At 46.1% G+C, this 24,150-nt stretch overlaps 2 protein-coding genes across 2 annotated transcripts; both read left to right on the plus strand.

The window, feature by feature from the left end:
• Positions 1–5,411: 5,411 nt before the first annotated feature.
• LOC125438419 (fish-egg lectin-like) lies at positions 5,412–9,462 on the plus strand. Its single transcript, XM_048506864.1, has 4 exons — positions 5,412–5,472; positions 5,906–6,133; positions 7,168–7,504; positions 9,318–9,462. The coding sequence occupies exons 1-4, from the start codon at positions 5,412–5,414 to the stop codon at positions 9,460–9,462; spliced, it is 771 nt and encodes a 256-aa protein (XP_048362821.1).
• A 2,253-nt stretch (positions 9,463–11,715) lies between these two features.
• LOC125438420 (fish-egg lectin-like) lies at positions 11,716–19,502 on the plus strand. The gene is made up of 4 exons (XM_048506865.1): positions 11,716–11,740; positions 12,257–12,484; positions 15,185–15,524; positions 19,358–19,502. The coding sequence occupies exons 1-4, from the start codon at positions 11,716–11,718 to the stop codon at positions 19,500–19,502; spliced, it is 738 nt and encodes a 245-aa protein (XP_048362822.1).
• Positions 19,503–24,150: the final 4,648 nt, after the last annotated feature.

Raw genomic sequence — 24,150 nt, forward strand, 5'->3', positions numbered from 1 at the left:
CCATATCATATAAATGTCAAAAATACAACAAAACTGGATTACAAAATTAGAGAAACAAGCAAACATGACCTTAAATTGGCAGAAATTTCCACTGTCTCCAGTTAAAAGCAGAACTTTGATAGAAATCTGGCAATCCCCGTACTACAGGGCTTTAATCCGTGGATGCAAGAGTTTTGCAAAGCTGCCTCGGATAATCTGACAGTTACCTATTAACCGAAAGGCAAGATTTAACAAACATCCTTGTTTGTTTTCTTTCATACAAGCCAACCTATCCCAAATCCAAATGTGAAAATGTGGTTAGTTGTGGGTCAGGAGAGAGCCGCATGTTCAGGAAGAGGACATAAATAGCCTTGTCTTCAACTGCACATTGCAGACAGAAACTCTACACAGTGGCCTGGTCTTTCAGGAGACTAAGGTAAGGCAAATTATTCTCAAAATCAGTGTGGTTGATTGCTGCTATTTTAAAAGAGTACTCTGACACAACACAGAAGAAGAAGAGTTTGGATTTATATCCCCCCCTTTCTCTCCTATAGGAGACTCAAAGGGGCTTACAATCTCCTTGCCCTTCCCTCCTCACAACAAACACGCTGTGAGGTGAGTGGGGTTGAGAGAGTTCAGTAGAACTGTGACTAGCCCAAGGTCACCCAGCTGGCGTGTGTGGGAGTACACAGGCTAATCTGAATTCCCCAGATAAGCCTGCACAACTCAAGCGGCAGAGCTGGGAATCAAACCCGGTTCCTCCAGATCAGAGTGCACCTGCTCTTAACCACTACGCCACTGGTGTCCTCAAGAAGTCAAGGGAGCTATCAGTGCACATTCCTCATGCAAGGAGAAGCTTAAAAATGGACGTTCTGCTGCTGCCATTTAAAGCTATGTTTGAGAAGGCACCATGACACCCCTGTTGCGTCTGGCAAGCCTTATTGCATCTGCCAGCTGGAGGGTGATCAAGAGGGTGATCCTGTCTGGACCCAATATCAAGCAGGTATGGGGATTCTCTGGTCTACTCAGCCCATTCTGCTAGTAGACGAAGAAGAAGAAGAGTTTGGATTTATATTCCCCCTTTCTCTCCTGCAGGAGACTCAAAGGGGCTTACAATCTCCTTGCCCTTCCCCCCTCACAACAAACACCCTGTGAGGTAGGTGGGACTGAGAGAGCTCCGAGAAGCTGTGACTAGCCTAAGGTCACCCAGCTGGCGTGTGTGGGAGTGTACAGGCTAATCTGAATTCCCCAGATAAGCCTCCACAGCTCAGGCGGCAGAGCGGGGAATCAAACCCAGTTCCTCCAGATTAGATACATGAGCTCTTAACCTCCTACACCGCTGCTGCTCCTTAACCTCCTACGCCACTGCTGCATAGTAGGGCTAAGCATCACCCCAGATTCTGCCCCATGAATAGAAAAATGTTTGGAGGTGCTGCAGAATGTTACCCTGGTGTTCCCTGTTACCATATCATGTGCCCATACAGGCCTGCCAGTTTGGGGGCACAATGTTAAACAAAGCCCAGTGTTGGTGGGTTCCACACAGCATACGTATAATGGGTTGCGATTGTCATAAAGCTGCTCCTGGTGCTGTGTGAACAGCTGCTGGTCCACGTGCAGCAGAACATTCTGTTGTGCCAGCAGCACCACCAGCAAATGGAGGAACGCCTGTGGAGCAGCTGAGCTGGACCACCCCCTCCAAGGCTGCCCGGTTCCATCCAGCTGCCAGGAACAGCACCCACCCCCACCACAGAGCTACACAAGGTTGGTTCACCCTGGGAAGCCCCCCAAGCTGTACCCCGGTACTGGGTGTACCCCAGGAGCTGGGACTGGTGGAACAACTGTGTCCTGGCTTTCTGAGGAAACAAGCAACTCCTGGATGGCCAACTTTCAGATGATCAGGAGGACACATTTGTGTGGCTTGCAGAAACCCTAAGACCCTGTCTGCAGCACCAGGACACCAACATGTGCTGCCAGTTGAGAAGTGGGTGGGCATTGCCCTGTGGCACCTGGCAAGCGTGAACAGTTGCCACAAGGTAAAGGTGCAATTTAGGGCCAGCCTGGTCACAGTGGCAGCATGTGTGCTTCAGTTTTGTCTGGTGGTGGTGATCGTGCCGTTTAAGAGGGTGATCCTGTCTGGAACCAATATCAAGCAGGTAGGTGGATTCTCTGGTCTGCTCAGCCCATTCTGCTGGTAGGGCTAAGCATCACCCCAGTTTCTGCCCCATCAATAGAAAAATGGTTGGAGGTGCTGCAGAATGTTACCCCGGTGTTCCCTGTTACCATATCATGTGCTGCAGAATGTTACCCCGGTGTTCCCTGTTACCATATCATGTGCCCATACAGGCCTACCAGTATGGGGGCACAATGCCAGAGCAGTGCATGGGGCATTACCCCTTCCCTGGCCATGCTGTGCTAACTGTTGTTGTTTCCTGTGAAGAGGGAAGAAGGGTTGGGTAGAGGAAGCAACCCTGAGAACTCTTGGGGGGCCCAAGTCATCCCCTGCCCATGGCACATCTCAAACATTCACAGGACCATGAAGTACATGTCACCCTGTGCCCAGGTACAAAGAGCTGGTTCCCCCAGAACACAGACAAGGTGCCCAGAAGCCCCATGATGGGGCCAGTGGCCAGTGGCCAGTCTGTGAACACCACAGGACTCTACCTGCAATACCACCTGACAGAGCACACTGGCCCCTGGCAATCTGGAGCACGTATTGAGAGGTGCCACCTGAACACCCTGCATACTAACCACATCTGTGTTTCCCTCCCACAGGTCATTACCAGATTTGCACAGCTGGGTTTCCCCCACTATGTAGGACACCCACCCAACACCCAAGACAGGTACAACACCAGAGATGACACCAACCTCAGGGAGGGCAGGACTATCAGGGACACCCTGTCAAGGTTTCTAAACAAAAGCTGAACAAGAAAACATACGGTTCATGCAAATCCACTCTGAAGAGGTACAATGTGGGGGTTGGGACATGTGCAAGGTCTGGGAGGCACCTGGTGTGGCCCTGGCATGCAGCTAACAGTCAAAATGTGCCAATATCTGTCTGCCTTGGCTCCCATGGGTCATGTGCCTATGATCTGCCTCTGACATAGTCCAAGTGGCCACTGCAGGTGGACGGCATCATGTTGTTCACGGCAACAGTGAAATAAAGTATATTTTTGCAGGCAGGTGGTGGTGCTTACTGTTTCCTGAGGCGGGCCATTGGGGATGGGATGAAGTGGGGCTGGTGCAGCGATCAGTAGTCTGCAGACTACTGACAAAGTGCTTCGCCAGACCACAGGTGTTTTCAGGCACACATCACTCTGCTGTCTGTGCTATCTATATACAATAGTGGTACCAATCAGGTGCCCTTACCTTATCAGGTTTTGCACACGATACAAGCTGTGCACTCAGTCCTAATCTGCACATGGCACCTGCTAAAAGGAGGGTCCAGCTGTCATTTAGATTTTGCTCATCTAAACACATGTTCTGACACCATTCCAGATACATAAGCATGCCCCTGGGGTCTTGGGGAGGGTTGGGGGATGTATGATCAATGAATGACCAGAAGGAAGTCATGGGAATGGGAACAGTTCACTCTGGGGCCCCTGCCCCATGGCTGCTAAACCCCACCCTGGGGTAGTCCAGGTGTTAGAGGCAGCCCATCTGGACTGGTGCAGTGACCAGCATCTAGTATTTCCTCAAGTGGGTGGAAAGGAGAACCAGGGTCCAGGGGAGAGGGTGGGTTTTTCAGCAGTAGGTCTGGCACCAGGCCTGCGCAGGAGTCCCAGTCCCACGACAGCCAACTCCAGGAAAACAGAAGGCCAGGAGGAGGGGGTGTCCTGATGATCCTGGGGATATTGGCCACAGGAACCTGTGAGTAGAGCCCGATGGCCAATAGCAGGGCAGCTGAGGATGCCCTGGAACCCTTCAAAGACCCATAGTGCAGGTCCCTTGCTGTAGTAACCAGGGATCTCCACATGGGAACCTGGTGTTTCCTGCACAACTGCACAGCTGATCAGGCATGTGTCTGTCCAGGAGTGTTTTTTCCAAAGGCCAATTACTGTCTTCTGCCAGGATTCCCAGCCTGCCATCCCCTGGGCATTTATTGCCTCTATGCCAATAGGACAGAAGGGGGTGTTCTGGCAGACAGAGGAGGTCAACCACCTGCTGGAGGCAGTCCAAAAGAACAACTTTGCCAGGTTGCTCATGGGGAGGACCTACAGGGTCATCATGTCAGTTTCGTTTCTGCTGAGCTGCTGACCAGCGTGGCAGCCCACCATTTCAGAAATTTCCCCCAAGCACATTTTCTCCCCTTGGCAGTGAATGTGCTTGTACACATTTCAGCCAAATGTGTATAGCAATGGTCCCATTGTGAACAATGGCCCCATTTCCTTTCCTTTTTATTTTTTAGGTGCTCAAAGCACGTAGCTAGGGAGATGCACACCTTTGGATGTGGATGGGACCTATTGCTTTGCTGCTTTTTTGGACAGATTTTATTATTTTGTATATCACAATGTTAAGGGGGGGGAGAGGGTGTTGCATGCTTCATGTTTACATGTGTTGTGGTTTCAAAGCCCAAAACTTATTTTTTTTTCCCACACTGGAGAAATGGGAGGGTTAGATACTACTTAGGCTCCTGGGGTTGCTGTAAATTCTCCACCAATTGGAAACGTTCCCTTAGAAAGGGCGGAAGGGGGGCTGTGGTGGTGGAACAGCCAATCAGAACACAGGGAAAATGGGAAGTTTGTGCCTGCGCTTTGCATTGTAAAAAAAAAGTGGGTTTGTGCAAAGGGACAGAAAGAAAATGGACGATTTCCTTCACCGAAAACGGGCATCTGGGTGAAGGACAAAAAACTGAATAAAATAATCCCGGATTCTAAAATACCGAATGTAACCCATTATTATTATTATGCCGTGCAGAATCGTCCATACTCTCACACTGGAATTTATCCTTATTTTCAAATCAAGCAAGTTCCTAAGAAATTTCTTAAACTAGCAACTTAAAATGGAGTGTCTTGCTCTTAGTATCACTAACACGTTACTTCCCAAAGTGTATGGCGTTTTGCATCTTATTATTTAAACGGGAATTTTGCTCATGCTTCAATTACTTTCTACCTTTCCCTTTTCTTCGTTGTCACATCTCAATTGTGCAGTATTGCCTCAGAACCTTGTTTATTTGCCTGTTCTAAGCTTCCAAGATTTATCATCTCGTAGTCTAAGATTCCATCTGGCAGCTACAACCTTTCACTAAAGCCAACTGTATCTGCACTGACTTTTGAGCAAAGGGTGAAATGTTAGGAAAAGGACTTTTTTTTTTTTTGCAGAGTTTAGCTGATGGAGGCAATCTGCTTCGGCCAACGTTTCTGAGGGAAGAGATGTTCTGTGCTGTTATCTAAATTGGTTTCTCTCCTAGCCAGGAGCCACGGCTTCTCTTGAACATGATGAGGGCGCTTTGTGAGAGCCTGCTCCTTCTGTTGCCCATGTGTGGAATCACCTCAGGTAAGCACAAATTTGAACAGATCTCTGTAGGCCATCTCTAGAAGGCCTTGAAGGGCAAAAGCACAAGGCAGAATTGCAACCATTTGCAGAGGGATTAATTGTCACAGCACACTACATGCAGGTGGAAGGTACTGATGGCAGGCATTCGGTTCAGTCTTGAGAGGGGAGAATGGTCAAACGTTGGTTTTGTTTGTTTTTAATTTAACAGCTTCTCAGTATTGAGGAATTGCTAAACTGGGAACCACTTTGACAGACTGTGAAGAAAAATGCAAGGAGTAGGAAGCACAGGGTAGAGGGTATGCTCATAGATAGCTGTGGTGTCCCACTAGCATGGTGGCCTCCAGATTCTGGTGTCCACTCAGTCCCTTCCCACATTCCCCCATTTGTTCATAAATCCATGCTCGTGACATTTTTCCTTCCATTTCTTCCCTAGCTCTGAGTTGTAATGTGGCACCAGAAATGCTGACACAGATCGATGCTAGCAACGGACAGGTCTTTGGTGTAAACGTTACAGGCAACATTTATACCTTGTATGGAACCACGTGGGTACAGTTGCCAGGGGCATTGGCCCATGTCACAGTCGGTCTTGGTGGCGTCTGGGGCGTGGATTCAAAACACAACATCTTTAAACTGGTGGGTGGCAACTGGAGACTTGTTCCAGGTATTTTAAGACAACTCGCTTTGTGTTAAGTTTGTCCATGTCTCTGTGTGTGTTTGGGTGTAAAGGAGGAAAAATATAGAGATGGATGTATAAAATGAATTAGTTTTAAACCCAAACTATGTTTTACAAAGTAAGCACAACTATCCACATAAGTCATGCACTTATCTCTGCTTCTGTGACAGTGAAGTTAGCTCAAAAGAATCACAACCCCATATTTCCCCTGCAAGCAAACCAAAAAAAATGTGCATATGGAGAGAACTGGCAAGCTGATGGAGAAGTATAAGCCTTTTCCTGTTTATACTCTGTTGAAAATGCTCTTCCATTATTTCTGCCAGATGGACTCTTGACCAGGAAATATTCCTGTCTACGGAAAAAAACAAGAACATTTTCTGGTTGTACAATTTGCCAGTATATTAGATTCTTCCACCCTTCCCCAAGGTTGGTGAAATTGGTTTATATGATTGGCTGCTCAAGGCATGCTTATACACCAGGTTTAAACTACATGGGGTGAAACTACTTAGAGTGTGCCAATCTAAATGCACTCATTACCCCAATTTCTACTTGATTTCTTTTACATATTATGGCATTTTGTTGTGTCTTTGTGGGAGAAATGAACAAACAAGCATTCAGTGTGCTAGAATTCGCAGTGTCAGACTGAAAAATTCAAATCATGGTGCATCTTGAATTCCAAAATGAAACCGATTTAAATTCAGTAAACAAATACATTTGCACACATGAACTAACAAATACTGTTATATACTGAAAACAAATATGATTAAATGTCAAACAGATAACTTCAATATTTAACAAATGTTCAAGTAGTCAGAGGCTTATCTGGAGAATATTCATCATTTATTTATTTATTTATTTATTGTTTGGACTTTTATACCGCCCCATCCCCGAAGGGCTCTGGGTGGTGTCATCAAACTACATGTGGTGGAGAAACATACGTTGGGAACAAAATGAATTCTGCTCTATTTGGTTGGCTTCTAGTCTCATCTCCTGTAGATTTAGACCTTCCTATTATGTTGCAGGTTTACTCAAACAGATAGATGCAGGTGGAAGCCAGTTGGTTGTTGGAGTCAACATGTATGATGACATCTACTGCATACCCAAGTCTTCAGCATTCTCTGCTCATCGCTCAGACCTACGCTGGGTCCATATTGCAGGAAAACTCAAATACTACTCCTGTGGGCTCTTGGGTTGTTGGGGAGTAAACTCAGCAGATGAGATCTATTACCGGCACAGCGTCACTCCAGATTCCTGTGCTGGATCCCGATGGGAGCATGTGCCTGGCTCACTTTCCATGATTGAGGTCGGGACTGAAGGAAATGTGTATGGAGTGAACAGAGATGGAAACATTTTTTGCAGGTACAGAATGAAACATTCAGAGATTGGGAAAGGTTTTCCTCTCCATATAGCTGACCATCTTACACATGAATCTATTATTCTGATACTAATTTAGCTACATGTGACAGAAGTGGACCCATCACTTTAAATGTGGTCTTCCCCATATACAATGCAGGGGGTGGGGAGGCTAAGAGCTAAAAGGATGGTTGCAAGATGGTGAACTTTGGCCGTTCCTGATTAGTGAAGGTGTTGTTCTCCTGGCCAAGTTCACTTCCGTATCGGAAACCAGCTGAGAGAAGAAGAAGAAGAAGAACAGAAGAGTTTGTATTTATATCCCCCCTTTCTCTCCTTGTAGGAGACTCAAAGGGGCTTACAATCTCCTTGCCCTTCCCCCCTCACAACAAACACCCTGTGAGGTAGGTGGGGCTGAGAGAGCTCCGAAGAGCTGTGACTAGCCCAAGGTCACCCAGCTGGCATGTGTGGGAGTGTACAGGCTAATCTGAATTCCCCAGATAAGCCTCCACAGCTCAGGCTGCAGAGCTGGGAATCAAACCTAGTTCCTCCAGATTAGATATACGACCTCTTAACCTCCTACGCCACTGCTGAGAGAAAAGTGACAGTAGAGGACAGGCAAGTTGCAGGGAAATAAACACCTGGTGGTGAAACAGTTCAGTGTTTCCCACCCACCAGCACATTTTGCTCTTCAAATGAGATTCCGCGCTCCCTCTCCTTCTCTTTCACATATGATAGGTGTAGCCTCTTATTTAAAGAGCCTCGTCTGCCACACTCTCATCAAGATTTTTTTCCTCTAAACATTTAAGGGACAGACTACACAAGTCTCGGGAAATCTGAGGTGACTGGGGAGATGATAGGTGAACATACCTTTCTTAAGTGCCATAGCTCTATTCTGATTTAAGGGCCTTTTATTTCCTCTTAAAATAATGAATGTTACAGCATCTGATCTATTGTTAACCACCTAATTAGTGAGAGGGCCCCTTCTAGTCTGAGCTCATCACATCCCAGAAACTTGGATAAGAGACCACTGAGGAAGTCCAAAGGTAGGCAGTGACAAACAACCTCTGTTAGGCCCCTTCCGCACACACAAAATAATGCGTTTTCAAACCAATTTCACAACTGTTAGCAAGTGGATTTTGCTATTCCACACAGCTTTAAAGAGCACTGAAAGCAGTTTGAAAGTGCATTATTCTGCGTGTGCGGAATGAGCCTTAGTTTGTTTCTTGCCTTGGAAACCCTACAGGGTTGCCATAAATCATCTGTGATGATAGCACTTCCCCCCACCGATGACTGAGAACATAAAGAGTTAATTCAATGGAGAATGTTGGGACTGATGCTCACCTTCATGGGTCTTTTGTACAGAGGACAAAAAAAGGATGATAATAGAGAAGGAAGGAGGAAGACCAAGTAGTAGGACTGGGTGGGTAGCATTTAGAGCAACTACCTCAAAAAGGGAGTGCAGAAGAAGCCCAGGCAATGTAATATTTTTGTTGGCATTCCAATTTACTCTTTATAGCCAGCTTATGAATTAGCCACAGCTGCCCATCTCCTTAATACTTGAATTTCCAATGAATATTCTAATACCATTTTTTCCAGACATCCTTAAAGTCCAAGCTATAAAAGCAATGAATGTATGATCTAGCAAGGTCTTCGCGTCCTAGATGACTGTAGCATCTCAGAATTCATGTCTATCAGTTTTTGTGTAACTCCATGGTCAATAATGCTTATACATATTTAAGGCACATTTCAAAAATTTCATCCCACAGCTACAAAGCAGAGATGCTAACCCTTAGAATATTCTTAATAAATCTTTTTGTAGGGGTGGAATCACCGCCGCCAATCCCATTGGAACCATGTGGGCACCTTTGAGCAATGACCTCAGAGAGATCAAACACGTATCCTATGACCTGGGCCAGCTATGGATTTTGACTAAAGAAGGAAAGACTTTGAACTGCAAAGGTTGAATCAGTCATTAATAATTTATTTGCTCACAATGCTTGCTTTGTTTATTATCGCCAGTGATGTCAGGACAGTAAACATGACCTCGTGGTCCAGGCAAATGCCTTCACTGTGTTATCCTGTCTCTTTCACTTTCTGCGTTTTCTGCAACACAATCCCCTTCCCTGCAATGAGACTTCTCCTTTAAAGGAAGTAAAACATCTGAGCCAGTTTGATATTACTTGCCAGCCTTCATCCCTTTTAGAAACTAGACCCAAAATAGCTGATTCTTAATATATATTTAATTTGAATTATTTGTGTAAATTTGTGTAAATTTGAATAGCCCTCTGGCAAATGTTTTCCACCATTGCCAGCACGGCCTGCTTGTAACTAATTTGAAAATGGCTAAATAAATATGGTAAGAGGCATTCAGAAGAACACCATGACATAACATGTTAGCTTGCAAATCTGGCCCCAAATTTGAATTTGCAGTGCAGATTCACCTGCTGAATTCCAGCTTCCTACTCCCTGTCATATTGCTTCACAGAACCCACCTCTTTCCTCCTTGTTGCCAGTTAAGGGATTGAATTGCCCTGACCTTGATTCACAACAATGACAATCGCTGGCGTGAGCACAGAAACTTTGTTCATGATGAGGAGTTATGGGACAGGTTCTGAGCTATGCTGAAATGGCAGGCCTGGAAGTTGCTGAAAACCCAAAGAAGACCCCAATGTGAAGGATATGAAAGGTGCAGACTAAATAAAAGTCAAGAGATACCTTTGTGTGATTAAAGGGTTTTCCCCCATAATAATAAAATACCTTGCAATTATATAGAGCTAATCTCAAGGCAAATATTTGTACCAAACTCAAGGCAAATATTTTACGCAATATTTGCACATGAACCCAGCTTTGGTGTATGTGGGGGAATGGTTCCTACCTTTCCTTCCTACCTCTAGATATTTAATGTTGGGTATGGCCAGAGGTGGGTCCTTTGGTGTGAGCCAAAGAGCAAGGTTTTTCTCTCTTGGCCCATAGCCCACCATTCAAAGCAGTGGTGTACCGGGTCCAAATGGCACCCGAGGGCATGACCACCTCCCTGAGACCGCCCTCCCTGCCCCCTGCCCCCCCTACACAGTATAGAAGCATGATATTTGGCAAGATAGGGACCACAGTAGGTAGAATATGGGGGCAGATACCAGGACTTCTGGGGCAAGCCAAGCTGTAGAACTAAGAACATAAGAACAAGCCAGCTGGATCAGACCAAAGTCCATCTAGTCCAGCTCTCTGCTACTCGCAGTGACCCACCAGGTGCCTTTGGGAGCTCACATGCAGGATGTGAAAGCAATGGCCTTCTGCGGCTGTTGCTCCCGAGCACCTGGTCTGCTAAGGCATATGCAATCTCAGATCAAAGAAGATCAAGATTGGTAGCCATGCATCGACTTCTCCTCCATAAATCTGTCCAAGCCCCTTTTAAAGCTATCCAGGTTAGTGGCCATCACCACCTCCTGTGGCAGCATATTCCAAACACCAATTACACGTTGCATGAGGAAGTGTTTCCTTTTATTAGTCCTAATTCTCCCCCCCAGCATTTTCAATGAATGCCCCCTGGTTCTAGTATTGTGAGAAAGAGAGAAAAATTTCTCTCTGTCAACATTTTCTACTCCATGCCTAATTTTATAGACTTCAATCATATCCCCCCTCAGACGTCTCCTCTCCAAACTAAAGAGTCCCAAACGCTGCAGCCTCTCCTCATAGGGAAGGTGCTCCAGTCCCTCAATCATCCTTGTTGCCCTTCTCTGCACTTTTTCTATCTCCTCAATATCCTTTTTGAGATGAGGAATAAGCAAGTTCTATTATGAATAAGCAAGTTCTATTATGCAACCAATACAAGAGGGATTGTAAGAGCAGAAGTCAAGACTGTGGCTGTTGCAAGTAAAGAAAGCCAAGAGCGACAACCAAAGAGAGTCAAGGAATGAGAAGGAAGGAATCAAGGAAACACAAGCAGAGGCCACTAAGCATAATCTTGAACCCAAGGCCAGGGGGGCTTTTGCTCAGGACATATTTTTAGCCAGGCCAGATCAGGAGGAACACACCAGTGAAATGCTGGAGGTTTGCAGCCACATTGATGCCTAGAAAAGTAATAGTGCTTCATTCGGTGCCCATTCCATCCAACAAGCAGGAGACCACTAGCAGATGTCTAATCGAGCAGTGCCTTTATCAAGCTTCAAGGCCATTCATACCTGGCTGAGCAGGTGAAAATGTTCATGTTCAAGACGGGCATGAGTATTGGTTCCTCAGTAAGTGGTGAGGTCTGTGTTATTCTACCCACCTCAGGCCAATCTTTGTTCTCCTTGTGATATATCTAGATTTATAACTGCTGGAAATGTCTGAACCTACTTATTTTAACTTGATTCTCCTCAACCTCTCTGTTATATTTTAAACTCATGCCAATAAAAGGTTGATGATGATGATACCTAGATTTACTGATGAGTGTATAAACATGACACTGGGCATTTCCCCACTCACCCTGATCCCCCCTATGCCACGCTGCTGTTTCCCAGCGTGCGGTGGCATCCCTGGTGCGCATCCGAAGTTCTTCAATGACCCCACGCTTCTGCGCTGGTCATCAGGCACCCTTTGCAAGAGCACCTGGGATGCCGTGCGCTGAGGGGGCGTGACAGCGGCAGCATCGGGGCGGCTGCGCTGTCGACGCCCCTGTCGTGGGGAGTGCCGGGGGACCCCGCGCTACTCTCCTTAAGTAGCACGGGGCTTAAGGTAAGTGGGGAAAGGCCCACTATTTATTTATTTATTTTGCTCTAGTTCCAGATTGTGACCAGGTGCCTGGAGCACTGACACAGATTGATGCTAGCAACGGACAAGTCTTTGGTGTGAACAGTGCTGGCAATGTTTATACCTCATATGGAAGCCCATGGACCCAGTTACCAGGAATACTGACCCACGTCACAACTGGTCTTTCTGGCGTCTGGGGCGTGGACTCAAACTACAGCGTCTACAAGCTCGTGGGGGGCAGCTTGAGGCTGGTTACAGGTATTCTAAGGCAACTGCTCCAGGGTTGCATGGACATGTAAGAAACAGAAACACAAGGAGAAAGGCACGCACAAAAAGGAAAGCTTATTAGCATTTTTCAGTCCATTAACCAGACAGAAGATCAGTAGAACCTTTTATCTTTTATTGAGAAAAAAAGGCCTCTTTTTATTAAGCAGGACAGAAAAAAAATTACAGGCATGAAAAACTAACCATACAATTACTGTGAAGATAAATGCCAACATTATCAAAGTCCGTAGCATTCTTACTCATAATATAGCAAGTAATAGCTTTTAAAAGCAACTCAGTTTTTAGCTTTTGTCTTACTGCTTTTAGGGATTATTAAAAAAAAAAGAACCAAATTATCACACCTAGTATTCTTGTGAGACTTCCAGAGAAATCAGATTTGCTCATCACAGGAGTGCATATTTATAACAAAATATCCATCTTATCATTTGCCAAATCTGATCTTTTATAAGTGGAAATAAGTGGAAATAAGTGGAAATAAGCCAATCGGCATGTACATGTGAGTAATATCTGATGGGCAGCCCCATCACGATGGTGCGTCAAGACTTTTTCTGCAAAAAAGCTCGCAAAAGCCTCACGCCGAATGGTTGAATTGCTGATATTTTTGATTCCATAAGAATTAAGTTAAGGACTTAAGGACTTAAACAATTGTGCCAGGTGAGATGCAATAAGAACATAAGAACATAAGAACAAGCCAGCTGGATCAGACCAGAGTCCATCTAGTCCAGCTCTCTGCTACTCGCAGTGGCCCACCAGGTACCTTTGGGATCTCACATGCAGGATGTGAAAGCAATGGCCTTCTGCTGCTGCTGCTGCTGAGCACCTGGTCTGTTAAGGCATTTGCAATCTCAGATCAAGGAGGATCAAGATTGGTAGCCATAAATCAACTTCTCCTCCATAAATCTGTCCAAGCCCCTTTTAAAGCTATCCAGGTTAGTGGCCATCACCACCTCCTGTGGCAGCATATTCCAAACTATTCCAATGGAGGCTGTGTGGAATTGTTTCCTATAAGGTGTTTTTGTAGCTTCATCACAAGTATGCTGCCAAACTTGCTCCAGAAGTCTCTGTTCCTGTTTTGTCACCCAGGGGGCTACGGTGGCCGGGGAATGGAAATGACTTCAGGGAGCAATAATCTCAATGGCTTTGGAGATCAGGGCATTCCAGTCCTCCACCAGCTCATCAAGGGAACCATCAGCGGGTCTAGGGTCTTGCAGAACATTCTGGAAGCCAAGTGAATCTATAAATCTCCGTAGGTGGACATAAATAAGTCTGTCACCTAAGCAGGACGGGCAGCAGGATCCACCCGGGCTTTCAGGACAAAGTTGTCAGACCACGGCACCTCCTCAGAGGAAATTAAGTCCCACAATCAGGAGGGTGCCAATGAGCCATAGGGATGTGACTGATTGCCAGCCATCAGTGCCACAGGAGGTGGCCCACGTCAAAGATCAGCTCCAGTGTTTGTTCTACTTGGTGTGTGGGATGTGTATTAACCAGGGAGAGTCCCAGTGTTGCCGCTGCTTGAGTAGATGAGGCTGCGTTAACTTGAATTTTGAAATCCCCCAAGACAATAAACTTGGAGAACCCCAAGGCCCACTCTGCCACAATCTCTCGTGGTTTTGGCAGGACATCTGTCAGTGCACTTTGCAGCCAGGACACCAGTAAAATGCCCAAACTCTCCACTGCATCCCACACCAGCCAGCACAATCAATACCAGAGATTGTTGGGATGGGGGCTGACCCAAAGGAGAAAGCCTCCTGAATATTACAGTTATACTTATTGCAGTGTTCTGTGAAATGTGTGCACCCACGAAACTCAATGCATGAAAGATTTTGCTTTGCTTATTCTCTTACATTAGGACAGCGATAGCGAATCTTTTCGAAACCGAGTGCCCAAATTGCAACCCAAAACACACTTACTTATCGCAAAGTGCCAACACGGCAATTTAACCAGAATACTGAGGCTTTAGTTTAGAAAAAATGGCTGGCTCCGAGGCGTGCATTACTCGGGAGTAAGCTGGGTGGTAGTCAGTGGCTTTGCTTTGAAGCAACCGTGCAACTCTTCCAATGGGTGAATCACGACCCTAGGAGAGCTTACTCAGAAGCAAGCCCCATTGCCAGCAACCAAGCTTACTCCCAGGTAAAGGATCGCGCTTTAGTTCTTCGCATGAAAATCAGTGGCATTTAACAGTACTTAACAGGGTTACCTACACTGCTTCCCCAACACTAGGTCTTAGGTTTAATGCTAATAATCGAGCCCAGCGGCCCAGCCAGCCTAGATGTGTGGGGGGGGGGGCGACTATGTTTGCACGTGCCCACAGAAAGGGCTCTGAGTGCCACCTCTGGCACCCATGCTATAGGTTCGCCACCACTGCATTAGGAGGTTTCCAAAATGTGCAACAGATGGCAATTCCAACCACTGTGTGATAGAAAGTATATGCCCCAGTACTTACTATATACGCTCCAGCATTCCTGACCGTTCAGTGAAGCTGAATCCCAGTTGGAGTTTGTGTCTCTAATGTATGGTTGCCTGGGCATATAACAAACCCACTCAGGGCTTTCTTTACATCAGCTGAAACCAAATCTCTTTGTGTGTATTGTGCTAAATGTGATTTAATCCTTAATTCATGCATTTTGATATAAGACTCCCTAAGACCTAGATCGTTTTGCTACTTTTCAGGTTTGTTCAAACAGATAGATGCAGGTGGAAACCAGTTTGTTGTCGGAGTCAACGTGAATGATGACATCTATTGCCTGCCCAAGCCATCAGCCGTCACTGCTGATGGTAGCTCACCACTGCCCTGGATCCACATTGAAGGAAAACTCAATTACTACTCTTGTGGGCCTCTGGGATGTTGGGGGGTTAACTCCACAGACGCCATCTATTTCCGGCATGGTGTCACCCCAGATTCCTGCGCTGGAACCAGGTGGCAGAGTGTGCCTGGCTCACTTTCCATGATCGAGGTTGGCACAGAAGGAGATGTGTTCGGAGTAAACAGTGCTGGAAACATTTATCGCAGGTACCACTCAGAGGACTCTTGCCTTGAAAAGTATCTTTCCTTTGAAAGTTTCGTGCCATTCACAAGAGGCTGTAGCATGTACCGTATATATTCATGTATAAGTCGACCCGCATATAAGTCAAGGCATCTAATTTTACCACATAAAACTGGGAAAACTTATTGACTCGCGTATAAGTCGAGGGTGGGAAATGCAGAAGCTACTGGTAAGTCCTGATTCTCCCTTTAAATCCACTCAGAAGGGGTGGGGGTGATTTAAAGGGAGAATCTGGGGAAAATTTGAGGGTGCCTGTCAGGGGAGGAATGTCTATGTTAGCAGTACCAACATTTCAGAGTATCTTTAGGAGACCCCCTGATGATACCACCCAGGTTTAATAAAGGTTGGTTCAAGGGGTCCAAAGTTATGGACCCTCAAAATGTAGCCCCATCTACTATTAGTTCCCATTGGAACAATGGAGGCATCCCCTTTGGGGGTCCATAACTTTGGACCCCCTGAACCAAACTTTACCAAACCTGGCTGGTATCATCAGGAGTATCACCTGATGATAGCCTGAAATTTTGGTGCTGGTAGCCTTAAAACTGCACTCCCTGGAAGCCAACAAAATAAAAACCCTAAAATATTTTTTAAAATACACCTCACTCACGTATAAGTCGAGGGGGGCTCTTTCAGCACAAAAAAATGTGCTGAAAAAGTCGACTTATATGCAAGTATATATGATATTGAACCACGGTAACAAAGCAATGACTTGGGATTTCAGTTCCTTAGTAACCGAGCACCTGTGTTTCAAGTGGTGTTTGAGTACAAGCCATTCTCAGCAAGTCGTTGGGTTGGGTTTCAATCTCAACCATGATCATCTCAGAGCCAATCAACACATTATACATATTCGTGATATCTTTCTAAATGAAAACACCTCCTGTGGCAGAAACCTTGAGAGGAGGTCCATCAGGGAAGGAAGAACCAGTATGGGATACCAGTTAGAGGGCTGGACTAGGATCTGAGAGACACAGCTTCGAGTTTCTACGCTGCCATGAAAGTTCAGTAGATTCCTTTTGTTTCCACCTGATATTCCCAGCTTCCAGATAGCTCAGGGACTACAATTCCCATCAGCCTCTGTCAGCATGGCCAATTGGCCATGCTGGTAGGGGCTGATGGGAATTGTAGTTCCTGAACATCTGGAGAGCCGCAGGTTCCCTACCCCTGGCCTAACCTAACCTATGCCTTCTTTCAACCTAACCCAGCTCACAGGGCTGCTGTTGCAAGGATAAAATGGAGGATTGGAAAATGATGTTGTGAACCACTTAGTGGTGGCGAATCTTTGGCACTCCAGATGTTATGGACTACAATTCCCATCAGGCCATGCTGGCAGGGGCTGATGGGGATTGTAGTCCATAACATCTGGAGTGCCAAAGGTTCGCCACCATGGACTTAGGATCGCCACTGCGGAGAAAAGCAGGGTATAATAAATAAGGCTACAAAATCATTTTCCCACCCAGAATAACAAACTGAAGGTCAAAAACATGGTGACTTACTATATTTATACCTGAAGATTCTTTGAGAGGGCAAAAGCACTGGGAGGGAGGACGAGAGACTTTGAGCAGAAAAACAGCAAGCAGGGGAAAGCGCCTCTTGACCCCTTCTTCCTCCAATTATTTGTATTTTTAAACAAATAAATCAATGGAGGAAAATTGCCTGCAATTAAATGCAATGTGGCTTTGGAACACTGAAAACACCTTTCTTAGGGGGCCACTTCAAACACTCACTCAACCACGCCGGGGGCACTTTTGCATCAGAATGAAGATTTTTAATCTCTCATAATTTTTATTTTCTCCTGGCTTCTGTTCTTTTGTCTTTAACAAACAAAGAAAGAAACATTGGTGGATTCCACACAGCACATTTATAACGCGTCGTAGTCGTTATAAGTGAACCCGTTTTTTCTTTTTTTTCCATTTGCATGTGAGCTGTCCAGGAAGTGATTTGAGCCCATTGAAACAATTCGGGTTGTTTTCGTGCCTTCGCACAAAAACACTTCTCTTTTTTAAAAAAAAATTTGTGCACATTGCATGCAGAGTTGTGAAGGCTTACAAAAATGAACCCCCATAGACATGCCAATTGTTCTGCAATCTGATTGGCTGTACCTGTGTAGGTTCAGATGTTCAACACACAAAAGAAAAGAAAAAGGGGCTTTCCTGCAATGAACATAAGAACATAAGAACTTGCCTGCTGGATCAGACCAGAGTCCATCTAGTCCAGCACTCTGCTACTTGCAGTGGCCCACCAGGTGCCTTTGGAAGCTCATGTGCAGGAGGTGAAAGCAATGGCTCTTCGTTGCCGTTACTGCTGCTCCCTCGAAGCACCTGAGTCTGAGTTAAGCAGCATTTGCACTCTGAGATCAAGGAGGATCAAGATTGGTACCCATAGATCGACTTTTCCTCCATAAATCTGTCCAAGCCCTTTTTAACGCTATCCAGGTTAGTGGCCATCACCACATCCTGTAGCAGCATATTATCCAAACACCAATCACACGCTAAGCCAGTGAAGAAGTGTTCTCCTTTTCTATTAGTCCCACTTCTTCCCCAGCATTTTCAATGAAGGCCCCCCCTGGTTCTGCATAATGTGGCTAGACAACAATGAATGCAAGTTAAGAGTAGATCAAGCAGCGGCTTTTGAATTTATAGATACTTCCAGATGTTCATGGACTACAATTTCCATCAGCCCCTGCCAGAATGGCCAATTGGCCATGCTGGCAAGGGCTGATGGGAATTGTTGTTCATGAACATCTGGAGTGCCATAGGTTCGCCACCACGGCTACAGATCAATGAGTGAAATGGCAGTCATACCATACCTCGCTGCCATGAGGGCAAAAATCAGATTCTCCTTGAAATGGCAGATGCTGGCGAAAGTTGAAGAGAAAGGGTGGAAGGGAGGAAAATAAAGCATCTCCTGCCTGTTGTACTTGCTCAGGTGCACCTTCAAAAAGATAAACCTGGGTTGAGAGAAATATGCTGGGTCTGAGTCATTTTGGGGAAGCAGACCTGTGTGAAGCTCTTCCCAACAATGCTATGTACAACATCCTGAAGACACCATACTTGTGCCGTGTGGAATCTACCACTGTTAGGCCCATTCCTCAAAATGAACTTCAAGGATAGAATGTTGTGGGTTTTCTAGGCTGTATGGCTGTGTTCCAGTAGTATTTTCTCCAGATGTCTTGCAAAACCTCCTAGTGATTCCGGCCATGAAAGCCTTCGACAATACAACTTCAAGAATGAGGAGAGGCTGCAGCGTTTGGGACTCTTTAGTTTGGAGAGGAGACATCTGAGGGGGGATATGATTGAAGTCTATAAAATTATGCATGGGGTAGAAAATGTTGACACAATACTTTCTCACAATACTAGAACCAGGGGGCATACATTGAAAATGCTGGGGGGAAGAATTAGGACTAATAAAAGGAAACACTTCTTCACACAACATGTGATTGGTGTTTGGAATATGCTGCCACAGGAGGTGGTGATGGCCACTAACCTGGATAGCTTTAAAAAGGGCTTGGACAGATTTATGGAGGAGAAGTCGATCTCTGGCTACCAATCTTGATCCTCCTTGATCTCAGATTGCAAATGCCTTAGCAGGTCAGGTGCTCAGGAGCAGAAGCAGAAGGCCATTGCTTTCACCTCCTGCATGTGAGCTCCCAAAGGCACCTGGTGGGCCACTGCGAGTAGCAGAATGCTGGACTAGATGGACTCTGGTCTGATCCAGCAGGCTAGTTCTTATGTTCTTATGTTCTTATGCTCATTTTCATGCAGAGCTACATAAACAGCTGCTTTATTGCCTTTCTTCCTAGGGGTGGAATCACCAAAAACAATCCCACTGGAACTTCTTGGGCACACGTAGACAAACAAGCTGGAAAGGCCAAACATGTGTCCTATGACCTGGGCCAGCTATGGATTGTCACTTCAGAAGGGGACATCTTCAGATACAAAGTGTGAATTGACCTTTAATGTCTAACTGCATGTTGAGAAGGATGTCAAGAAATTTAAAGCAGCAGCAAATTGATTCAGCCAATGTTTTCTTTAAAACTGTCGCCTTCATGGCTTTTTAATGGGTTGTTTTGAACTAAAATTAAATCCATCCACCTGAGTCTTTGGTTATGTAAATATATCTTCCTTTGTTTCAGAAAGGACACTTCTCTCTAAAGAGCAAACCCAGGTTTGTTATCAAATGTGCATGACTCAACCAGGACAGGAAGCAACATGGCACCTCTGAATGCCCCCCTCTGACAGCTGTATTTCTCATTATTTATTTTATTCACACTTTGCATTAAATATATACTTATAGCATCTATACCAGGGGTAGGGAACCTGCGGCTCGAGAGCCGCATGCGGCTCTTCTGTCCTGCACCAGCTCCACTTGTTGCCACCGGGCGCCATCCTTGCCCGCCTCTACAGGGGAGCAGGGTGGGCGCATCTCAATTGCCCATTGCCAGTTGGGTCAAGCACTCATCGGTTTTCTCCCCTCTTGCCCGGCCTTTGTTCGAGCTGGGCGATGCGTTCCTCGGCGGCAAGGCCAAGCCGCTGCCTGGTCTCTTATCATTCTGCCCAATTCCTGTATGGCAGCAGGCTGTGCATCCATGCACTTCTCAGAATGAGTGGAGTAAAAGGTTAAAAAAACCCAATATATACAGTGTTATCTTTATTTTAAATGTCAAAAATTATTTGCGGCTCCAAGTGTTTTCTTTTCCCGTGGAAAACGGGTCCAAATGGCTCTTTGAGTGTTAAAGGTTCCCTACCCCTGATCTATACAAACTTACTTAACACAATGCATAAAGGAGGCTTAAGGTTCTACATACATTTACAAAAATCTGTGGCCTTGAAGACTGCAAGGCTCAGATGGGAAAGGAAGAATTCATGGGCATAAATTGGGCATCTTTTTAAAAAGGATATATGGTACCCTTGCACATTTCTGTCTGCTGCCACGTGGGCCAGTGTTACGCTTAGGGTTGCCAGCTTTTCAACTGGTCCCTCTAGCTGTCCCTTTAATGTCAGTTTGATCTGCAGCAATTATCCAGTAATGTTATTTTGTTCCACATCATGAACTGTGTCAACGGCCCATTTCTGCATATTAAATCTCTACTTAAAGGGACGGTTCATTTTCTCCCCCATCCTTGTGGCCTCTCCTAGCTTTGATATGGACTGATGCATTTGTATGTGGCAGAATGAAATCCTACAGGTCAGCTCAGCTGCCCATGACAGGTATTTGAAACAGCACCAATCTGCAAAAGACGGTCCCACCACAAAGACAACTTCAGCCCTCATTTCAAAGCAGTCTCCTGCCAAGTCACCATTTTTTCTCCAGGAAGGACTCGTCTGCTGCCAGTTGAAATGAATGGAACCCCACTTTGACAGCGATCTTTTCGAAAAGATCATATCAAATAATCAAACCCGGATTTGCAAGATTGAACCATAATCGGGGAAGACACAGAAATGCATGGAACAAATGACAACATCACACGGATGTGCCTGACATATTTGTCTGGAATATTCATTTGGTAATAAACCTAGATGAACCAGTAATCCAATGCAGTATTAATTCAGCTACATGAGATTAATTTACTCTCCATGACAGAAGCTGGGCTGGGGGAGATGTGTTCGGGGTGAACAATGTGGGAAATCAGAGGCGTAGCTAGGGAAAATGGTGCCCGGTGCAAAATCTGAGTTTTGCGGGGGCCCCCAATGGGCAGCCACTGTGATGCTGGAATCCACCCCCGAACAGCATCACTTTCAATGGTGTTTAAACTAGACAACCCAAATTCTCCTTTTAAATCCACCTTAAAGGGAGAATCTGGGGTCCACAGTTAAAACAGCATTGAAAGTGATGCTGTTTTGGGGTGGAGTCTCCCCCATCCTGAAACAGCATCACTTTCAATGTTTAAACTGGGGACCTCACATTCTCCCTTTAAATCCATGCCGAACGGGGGGGGGGGGGGGTTAAAAGGAGAACCTGGGGAAATTTGCGGGGTGCCTGCTGTCAGGCATGCAATTGTTAAGCTAGCAGCACCAAAATTTCATGGTATCTTTAGGAGACTCTCCTGATGATATCACTCAGGTTTGGTGAAGTTTCGTTCAGGGGGTCCAAAGTTATGGACCCTCAAAGGTGTAGCCCCCATCTCCTATTAGCTCCCATTGGAAGCAATGGGGGTGGGGGCGCCCAGAGACGATTTGTCTCTGGGTGCCATTTATCCCCGGTACACCTCTGATTTAAGGTGATCATCATCCCCAAGCAAAGCACAACTGTTACCTGCTGGCCCTATGTCACAGGGACATGGCTTGGACCTTGATGATAATGATGTATGCCCTGGAGGCAGGGCCAGTCACCTCCTGTGGCACTGATGGCTGGCAGTCAGCCTCATCCCTATGGTTCACTGGCACCCTCCTCATTGTGCAGACCTCATCAATTGGTTAGGAGGCCTGGCAAGATGTAGATGACACCCAGCTCTGTTTCTCCTTAACAGCTAAGCCAGGTGGGTCTGTGGAAGTTCTGAATAGGTGTCTAGAGGAGGTCATGGAATGCAAGAGGATTGATGAACTGAAGCTCAGTTCAGACAAAGCCAAGATGTTGATGCTCAATGGAGAAACTGCCAAGGGACTCTGGAACCAGCCTGTCCTAGGAGGGATTGTACTCTCACTGACAGAGCAAGTTTACAGCTTGGGGGTGTTACTGGATCCTGACCATGTGGTTGAATGCTCAGGTCTCCTTCATGGTACACAGCACCTTTTATCAGCTCCAGCTAGTTCACCAGTGCAGACATCCTCAGAAAGAATGACCTGGCCACAGCAACTCATGTGCTCTTACCACATCCAAATTATATTACTGCCATGCACTTGATATGGGGCTGTCTTTGAAAACTGTTCAAAAGCTTCCACTGGTCCAAAATACAGTGACTAGACTACTACCATGTTTCCCCGAATATAAGACAGTGTCTTATATTAATTTTTGCTCCCAAAGATGCGCTATGTCTTATTTTCAGGGGATGTCTTATTTTTCTGTGTTCTGTTCGTCGGCCATGCTTCCAAACAAAAACTTTGCTATGTCTTACTTTCGGGGAATGCCTTATATTTCACACTTCAGCAAAACCTCTACTATGTCTTATTTTTAGGGGATGTCTTATATTCGGGGAAACAGGGTATCAAGGATTGGTTATAGGGATCCTATCACTTCTGTGCTGAAAGATTTGACCTGATCACCCATCTATTTCTGGGCACAATTGAAGTGCTGGCTCTTACCTTTAAATCCCTAAATGGCTTTGGGCTCCCATACAACCAGTTAAGATCTGCCTCTGCCTCTCAAACCCTGCCCCTGCCTTTAAAGGTGACTATGGGGGCATGGGAGGTGACAAGAGACAAGGCATTTCCTGTGGTGGCACCTTGACTTTGGAGCGTCCTTCTCCTCCTCAAAGCTTGCCAGGTGCCTACTTTACTCTCCTTTGGGCATCAGGCTAAAACACAACTTTTTACCCAGACTTTTAATTATGGGTTTTGTCTTATCAGCTTCTTAATATTCTACTTTTGTTTTATGGACAGTTTTGCTGCTGCTTAAATCTAACGGCTTATTTTTTTTATTGGCTATTTTTTTTAATTGAGCATTTTTAATTGTAAGCTGCCTTGAGCAGAACTCTAAAGAGGCAACATATAAATATTCTAAAGAAACAAATTAAATGAGACTGCGCTTTTGGATGGCACTGTTTCATGTCTTATCAGAACTCCAAGTGGGAGGAGGAATGACCAGAGGCTAAAAGCCATAGCTGTGATTCTAAAGGAGATTATGAAAAACACAGTTTTGCCCAGAGGTGGCATCAGTCACTGCTCTGGATTCTGCCAGCTGCCCAAAGTCCCCCACAGCACAAGCTGTTGCCCAACACTCTATCCAACACACCTCCATCCCCCTACACATACACTCACCCAGGAGGTTGGAGCAGCCCCAAGAGGCAGTGTTGGATCAGGAGAGTCTGCCAAGGCCATCTCAGCTCCTGAAGAGATTGTTGATTACACACAGGTTTTCCCCCATCCCAAACTCATAGGCGGTTTCCACACAGCCAAGGGAGAGACCCTGCATTGGCATTAATCATGCCGATGCAGGTTCTGGAGCTGTTCACACAAACGGCCCCATGGGATGCGCAGCTGTGGGAGCAAACGCCATTGTCATTTTTTCCTGCTCCGCTAAACAGCCGCCGCTATTCAACTTCTGCTGGCATCGCTCCTGTCGCTGTTCCAGAGGAGTGGAAGGGACACGCCTCTGGCTGGCCACAGCGACGGCTGAAGCAACCGAGACCAGGGGGGCATGTCCCCTTCCCTCCTCAGAGCAACGATCCAGAGCCAAACACAGCTGCCAGCAGAAGGTAACGCAGGGCGCTTGGGGCCGGGAGGGTAGGGAACTGCCGGCTTCCACCTCCCGCCATTCGCGATGGCAGCAGATGGAAGCTCGGCGTTATGCAGGAAAACTCTCAAGCTCCCCAAGCGAGTTTTGAATACACCGTTTTGGCGGGGACAGAGCGCTGCTGCATCGATTTGGCAGCGGCGCCTGTGCAAAGGGTCCCTGCCAAAACAGTGTTTTACCGGGCTGAAGCCGTTGCTTTCAGCC

The sequence above is a fragment of the Sphaerodactylus townsendi genome, linkage group LG08 (genome assembly GCF_021028975.2).
Source record: "Sphaerodactylus townsendi isolate TG3544 linkage group LG08, MPM_Stown_v2.3, whole genome shotgun sequence".
In the NCBI taxonomy this organism is placed as follows: domain Eukaryota; kingdom Metazoa; phylum Chordata; class Lepidosauria; order Squamata; family Sphaerodactylidae; genus Sphaerodactylus; species Sphaerodactylus townsendi.

Bases quoted from the DNA above. Each gene is read 5' to 3' on its own strand.
- LOC125438419 (XM_048506864.1), top strand. From the start codon at position 5,412: ATGATGAGGGCGCTTTGTGAGAGCCTGCTCCTTCTGTTGCCCATGTGT. The intron at 6,134-7,167 runs GTATTTTAAGAC...ATTATGTTGCAG, and splicing joins CAACTGGAGACTTGTTCCAG to GTTTACTCAAACAGATAGAT. The intron at 7,505-9,317 runs GTACAGAATGAA...ATCTTTTTGTAG, and splicing joins GATGGAAACATTTTTTGCAG to GGGTGGAATCACCGCCGCCA.
- LOC125438420 (XM_048506865.1), top strand. From the start codon at position 11,716: ATGAGTATTGGTTCCTCAGTAAGTG. The intron at 11,741-12,256 runs GTGAGGTCTGTG...ATTTTGCTCTAG, and splicing joins TATTGGTTCCTCAGTAAGTG to TTCCAGATTGTGACCAGGTG. The intron at 15,525-19,357 runs GTACCACTCAGA...CTTTCTTCCTAG, and splicing joins GCTGGAAACATTTATCGCAG to GGGTGGAATCACCAAAAACA.